The 6,988-nt window shown below is 46.1% G+C and overlaps 1 protein-coding gene across 8 annotated transcripts in view; it reads right to left on the bottom strand.

Moving 5' to 3' along the window:
- Window positions 1-3,241: 3,241 nt before the first annotated feature.
- The window catches only part of PPFIA1 (PPFI scaffold protein A1), a 104,697-nt gene continuing 100,950 nt past the window's right edge, over window positions 3,242-6,988 (bottom strand). For 6 of the 8 annotated variants that reach the window (XM_012757576.3, XM_012757582.3, XM_012757578.3 and 3 more), the window contains 2 exons: window positions 6,103-6,173; window positions 3,242-4,405 (listed from right to left, as the gene is read on the bottom strand). In XM_012757576.3, coding sequence (XP_012613030.1) covers window positions 6,115-6,173 — 59 coding nt within the window. In that variant the 3' untranslated portion in view covers window positions 3,242-4,405; window positions 6,103-6,114. The remainder of the gene's footprint in view (window positions 4,406-6,102; window positions 6,174-6,988) is intronic. The other 2 variants (XM_012757579.3, XM_076001721.1) reach the window with 1 other exon arrangement.

Here is a 6,988-nt window from a genome sequence, read left to right as displayed (position 1 = left end):
GCAAAGAATAACTCGAGAAGGGACAGGACATAACTAAGCACGTGTGATCTCTTTTCTCATGTCCGGCAACTCAGCTTTATGGTTTTTTTGGGTCCCCTTGGCCAAGAGGGGTCCATTCAATTAGCTGAGGGGAGCCTAAGATTTTAGTTGAGTTCACAACAATAGCCTTGGCTTACCTTTGCTAGGGGATACAAAGAGAGAAAGGGAGGTTCCAGGTATGGTAGCACGCACCTGCAGTCCCAGCTACTTGGGAGGATCGCTTGAGCCCAGGAGTTTGAGGCTGCACTAAGCTCTGATAATGCCATTGCACTCCAGCCTGGGGCGACAGACTGAGGCTGTATCCAGCTCTATGGACAAATTTCAGTGACCTCTATGTATTTTTTGTAATCTCCTCCCTTAACTACCTGAACTTTTTGCGTGGTTTGCCAGAAATGGCAGAAGTTTTACAAGACAAATGAGTTGAGATTCTGAAGTCCCCTGAACAAGATTCCTGATGCCAAGAATGACCACCCCCTAGGACCTGACCCAGTGCATGTGACCCCTCCTTAAAAAGCCCATGTTCTCTGCTGGTGGTGGGCAAGAGGGTCTGGGACTATTACTCCTGTTCTCCCTACAGACGTCACTCGCATTAAAACTCCTTTCTTCCTTGGCAATCCTTGTTGTCTAATAATTGGATCTCCACCCCCCCTCCCCCAAATAATTGGATCTTTGAGAGGCAAGCAACTAGATCTAGGCCGAAACTCTCTTGCAGTTTTGATAATAAGTCCTCATCTCAAAAGAACACACAAACAAAAAATTCTCATTAACCACAAAGAGAAGCCAATAGGGCCAAAAATGGATGGATCAGGAGACCACACTGAGTACGGTTTACTTAGGAGTAGTGACCCAAAAAGTGACTGAGGCAAAAACCTCAATCAATGGAGGTTTATTAAGCTCACATTGAGGATGCCCCAGCAAAACAAAAACCACAGACAGAACTGTGGTTGTTTTTCTGAAGGGGAATTTGGAAGCTTCAGCATCTAAAGGCACACAGAAAGAAAAAGGCAGGCGGCCCTGTGGTGAGGCAAGTGGTTACATTCCTTTTCTTTTTCTATTGTTTTTTTTAAAAAGCCTACAGCACCTGGTATTCCCAAGTGGTCTCCCATCCAAGTACTGGCCGGTCCTGAACCTGCTTAGCTTTAAAGACATCAGACAACATCAGAGCATTTAGCACTGCCAGGCTGTCCTTGTGACTTAAAACTCTCCTGCTTTCTCTTTGGTTCCTTTGCCCCACCCCATCACGACACTTCACATGGGTCTGGAACACTCCTGCTTCCTCCCATACCCAAGCACAGGCCCTTATTCCCTGGGTGTCATGGCCAGGCTGTTGACAGCTCCCTCCTCGCTGCTCATATTGCCCTTCCTGCAATCTTAGCAGTCTGTTCCCACCAGACAGTGGGTGCCTTGGGGACAGTGACCTGCTTGACCCATTCATCTATCTCCAGGACAGGGTGGGTCCTCTTCTTCAGAGAAATATTGAAGAGCATAGTGGGGTCAGTGATGGCCCTCAAAAGATGTGTCTATGGGCCGGGCGAGGTGATGCACACCTATTAATATAATCCCAGCACTTTGGGAGGCTGAGGTGGGAGGATCACGTGAAGTCAGGAGTTCAAGACCAGCCTGGGCCACATAATGAGACCCTGTCTCTACGAAAAACAAAAAAGTCAGCCAGGTGTGGTGGCATGTGCGTGTAGTCCCAGCTATTTGGGAGGCTGTGGTGGGAGGATCCCTTGAGCCCAGGAATTCGACATTGCAGTGAGCTATTATCACGCCACTGCACTCCAGCCTGGGCTACAGAGTGAGACCCTATCTCTATAAAGAGAGAAAAAAACAAACAACTGCAACTTATGATGACTTTTGTTTCATTTTGTTTTTTCAGAAGCTTTTAAGATACTTGAAGGCCTGCCTAGCTTTATTCAGCCAAAAAGAACTATGAGGTGGAAAAAGCTGGGAGGCACTACATTAACATTTCAAATCTCACACTTAACCCCACCAACCAGGAAATGCAGAAATAAGGCTGCCCCCACATTAAAGGGAAGATCAGCAAGCAAGCGCAGGTTTTAAATAGGAAAGCACAACATGCCCAGAGCTCTGCAGAGATAGAAACCAGCTAGAATGCATTGATCCACAAAATAAACATGTCATTCAGGAGTCCTCAGCCACGGAGGGGCAGAGAGAACAGAAAGTGAAAACCCCAGCGAACACGTCAGCAGTGGCATCCAAATACCCCAAGGTGGGGTGGACTGGACTGCTGGGCTCTGTGCAGCCCCAGGCCTGGTGACAATACTGCCTCTGCCATGGGAAATCAGGGGAATGGCTCTCTTGTCCTAAGGCTCCTGGCCACTCCAGTGCCTGGCTTTCCCATCTGGGGAATCAATTCCAGCCCTATGGCATGGAGGTGGGGGACTGAACTCATGCTCACCTCCAAGGGTGGGTCCTGCATGAGCAGTCAGGCAGCTAGTCCCCTCCCCTCTGCCCTGGTTCTCCAGGCAGGACTTGGTTTGGCTTCCTGATTCCCGAGGCCTGGGCAGGGAGAGCAGGCAGGGGAGTATAGTCAACATGGAGGAAGGGAGCACAGCTAAGAGACAGTTAGTTGCAGGGACACGCACGCGCGCTGGCACACAAGCCACCTCCACGGCGCCTCATCTGCCTAGTCAAGGGCTGCCTCAGGCCAGCCCTCCCCAGGACTGTGCGTGGGAGCCCACACACTCCCTTCCTGGGTGAGACCACCCACCCATCTCCAGCGTTCCCCTCGGGTGTGGACGGGACGCAGTCTCAGGGACCCGCCCAGCACCAGGTGTGATGACACCCTGAACCTACACTTCATCTTCCAGCTTCTTCATCCTATCGACTGATTCCAGAATGTAATTGCCATGTGGTCACTTCAGCGACATAAGACAGAGCAGCTGCAGCCAACTGTCAACATAATGACAGCTTAGTCTCAGTGTTTTTTATTGGCAGTGGAAAATGCTTCAGTACTTTATTGAAAGAAAGCAATAAATAATACTGTGATAAAAATAGTTCAAAAGTAGACTGTACATACTTTGTTACATGATCAGGAATTTCACAAAAGATTAATAGAAAAACAGAACAGTAACAATGAATTGTACAAGTAAATTAGAAGCAGAAACCAAATGTAAAAAGACATGCCGTCTCTATCTGTATCAGCTGCATAATAAATAACGCACCGTGACCTGACACATTGCTTGCTGGCTTTTTAATATGCCGCTTAAAAAGGAAAAGTTACATTTGCTACTTATACAATCCAAAATGGCTATATCATCAAAGTCTAAAAAATGTTCGACTAGGTTCATTCTTTAAACATGTTTACAAACAAATGTAAAAAAGATGATTTACATAAGAAACATAAGGCCTTTATGAGAGTTGCACGACACAGTTCTCAGGATCTCCTGCCTTCATCTGTTATACGCACGAGGTCTGTGAGATGAGACCACAGTGCTTGGTGATTGGTCCTCGAAGAGTGGGTGTAAGGGCGCCGCGCCCCCTTGCTGGGGAGGGAAGCAGAGAAGGAGGCTCCCAGCGTTGGGGCCAGTCCCAGGTTACCTGTCTTTCTTTCCCGCTGAGAAAACTCTTTCCAGTTCCCAGCTCCTGTCAGTCACTGAAGACAAGCTGCCCAAGTCCAGAGACTAGGCTAGGAAAGAGTTAACCAGTGCTAAGATTTTATAGTGTTCTGATAATCCTTTCAGTCCAAATTATTAGAGGCTGATATTTAATACCAGTTATTTAAAATCTGTTCACGCTGCAGAAAAAAAAGCATTTCTTGCTAGAAAAAGTATAGTTAGGGTCAGTCATTAAAATACAACAATTGCTTGAAATTAAGTATGCTTATTTCCAAATGATTGTTGCAGAGCTAGGTTGCATTTGTAAAGGACAATGCACATTGCTTGTGTCATGATACTTTTATAAACATAGTAAAATCCTTTATCATGGTTTATCATTAAAAAATTAAACAATGATAATTACAATAAATGCACAATTTACAAAAGCCCTATATTTATTCATAGCATTTATACATACAAGCATTACAGTACATTCTTTTGAAAGACTAAAATTAGGTATAAGAACTTGATTTGAAAGGATATTTATAGCCTGGATATACATGAAAAAGTAAGTAACTATATAAATGAAGAGTCATAAGTTTACATAAATATAAGAAACATTAAATTCTAAAATATTTTCTCTATGGTATTCATGAATTATTTTACTAATTAAAAACTCTGTAATAAAATATCTTAGGGTCCATATAACAATTATTAACAGATTAAAGATTCCACTGGATTCTAAAATGTAGTCTTTGTCGGATTCAAAATGCTGCATAATCATCTGTAGAAGTAGTGTGGGTAAACTGGAAAATAAAAACAAACAAAAAGCCACCCTTAATACAAGCCACATGGAGAAAGACCCGTACATACCCCTCAGGTGCTTAGGGCCTGAGCACCAACCCACACCAACTCCCCAACCTATGCTTTTAGCTGCTTTGAGAATCACTAGAGAGAACATTAAGGACTATGCATATCAACGAAAGAATTTGTTGATTGACTTCATTTTGGCATATGTCTAAGTTACCAGTTAAAAAGCCAACCAAATCTCCCAGCTGAGACATTAAAACTAAGTAAGTGGAGGCCAGGCTTGGTGGCTCATGCCTGTAATCCTAGCACTATGAGAGGCCAAGGTGGGAGGATCGCTTGAGGTCAGAAGTTAGGGACAAGCCTGAGCAATAGTGAGGCCCCGTCTCTACTAAAAATAGAAAAACTTAGCCAGGAAACTAAAAACAGAAACCAAAAATTAGCTGGGTGTGGTGGTGCGCACCTGTAGTCCCAACTACTCAGGAGGCTGAGGCAGGAGGATCGCCTGAGCCTAGGAGTTTGAGGTTACTGTGAGCTAGGCTGACACCATGGCACTGTCTCTAGCCCAGGCAACAGAGTGAGACTCTGTCTCAAAAACAAACAAACAAACAAATAAAAAAACCCAAGTGGAGCAGACACACCTCCACTGCAAGAGCAGTGACAGAAGAGGACAGGGCCAGCCGCTCCCTGCTGGGGTGAGCAGAGGCTTCCTTCCAAGCTGAGGCCCCAAAGCAGCACGACAGGGACAGGGTGGGCTCTCAGCAACTAGAGCCTATAATGGCAACACAGGAGTTTGTTTTTAAAAATCAATCTCCCAGGCTAGGCACCATGGCGGCCCACACCTGTAATCCCAGCACTTTGAAAGGTGGAGGCAAGGAGGATCACTTGAGGCCAGGGGTTCAAGACCAGCCTGGGCAATACAGTGAGATCCCATCTCTACGAAAAATAATTTTTAAAAAAGCCAGGCCTGGTGGTGTGCACCTGCAGTTTCAGCTGCTCAGGAGGCTGAGGCAAGAGGATCACTTGAACCTGGAATTCGAGGTTACAGTGAGCTAAGATTGTGCCACTGTACTCCAGCTTGGGCCACAGAGTGGGACCCCATCTTTAATAAAACAAAAACAAACAAACAAAAACACCATTCTCTCCAAATTGAAAGGTTATTAAGTATCATGCAATTATACAGCCTCATAAAACTTAATACGTTATTAACCACAAAACTTTGGAGCTTGTTTCATTCAAGAATGTGTATTTGTAACAACATAAGGTTAGGAATTTTATCAGTGTACGTGAAAATGTCAAGGTGGCAGAGCTATCCCCCATGCTCTTGGCTACTGGGCAGTCAGAGCTGAGTTATGCTCCCTTTTGTCATGTCCTGCTCTGCTGCTCCCACCCATGACATCAACAGACACTTAAAATGAGCTGGCATTTTCAGGTGTAAGGGAAAAGTGAAAATATGAAAATATATTTTTTCCTTAAAAAACAAGGACACACTAACATTTTTATGAGCAATTGTAACACCAAAATCATTTTAATGAGTGCAGAGAGCTTGCATGTCTATAGTTCTAAAATTCCCCAATGAACTGGAGTTGGCTCTCATGGGCCAATGCCAACAGTCCCAGTCTGACACCGTGGCTCTGTGCTCACCAAGGGCTACACCTCTGAACAATCTCCAGGGATTAAGTTGCTCTCTACTCACCAACAGGAGGCTTTAGCAGGAGTAAGTCCTGACTGTAGCAGAATCCAACCTCTGCGTTCCTGATACATTGCCTGTTTTGACAACCACGAGAGGAGGCGTGCAAACACAGCGTGCAGTTAGTCTCAAACGTCACATGAGGGCACAAGCACAGACACACATCCTCACACCTACAGCGGCGCCTACTGAGGGGTCTGAGGGGAGTCTGCTAGAGGGGTGGGACAGAGCCAGAGAGAGAGAATCAAAGTGTCACCCAGTGGTGGCCTTCCCCAACTCCCAGGGGGCCCTGGGCGTCACCTGAAGATAACTCTGAAATAGCAACGGAGCACCAAATGATATAAAAACAACTTCAAAATGTACGTCTGCACCAGTGACAACTACTTAGCACTTGTTTCATTTCTCCTTAAACTCTACGTTCACAGACCAGCTGGGCTTTTCTTTCTGCCCTGAGGACTGTGTCTCTGAGCTTGGCACCAGGGAAGGGACCGCGTGGTGCTGTACGGTGTTCCGCAGCCCCAGCGAGGGCGGAGGCAGCTGGGCTGCATACGTTGCAGGGTGGTGGCAGAGCAGGTGGAGAGGCCCGGCTGCAGGGGTGGGGCCTGGCGGGTAGTTGGGTGAGGACAATGGCTGATGGAAGAAAACTGAAGCCCAGTCTCAGTTTCTACCAGAAATAACGGAGACCACTGATTTTCTGTTTCCTGTTCAAGAAACACACTGCCTGGCCACAGGTGAGCCTGATTCCCACTCACTTTCAAACTCTGCAGCAGACATTTGCCGCTCCCAGTTATGTGTGTTTGCTTTCCCACAGGCACACCAGGAATACTTTCTTGCCAACATCTCGCCATGGTTCTAGGAAACAGTAAGACAGCTGGGACTGCTGGTGAATGGA

This window comes from Microcebus murinus, chromosome 4 (genome assembly GCF_040939455.1).
Source record: "Microcebus murinus isolate Inina chromosome 4, M.murinus_Inina_mat1.0, whole genome shotgun sequence".
NCBI classification, from domain to species: Eukaryota; Metazoa; Chordata; class Mammalia; order Primates; family Cheirogaleidae; genus Microcebus; species Microcebus murinus.
This window is presented reverse-complemented; position numbering and strand designations above follow the sequence as displayed.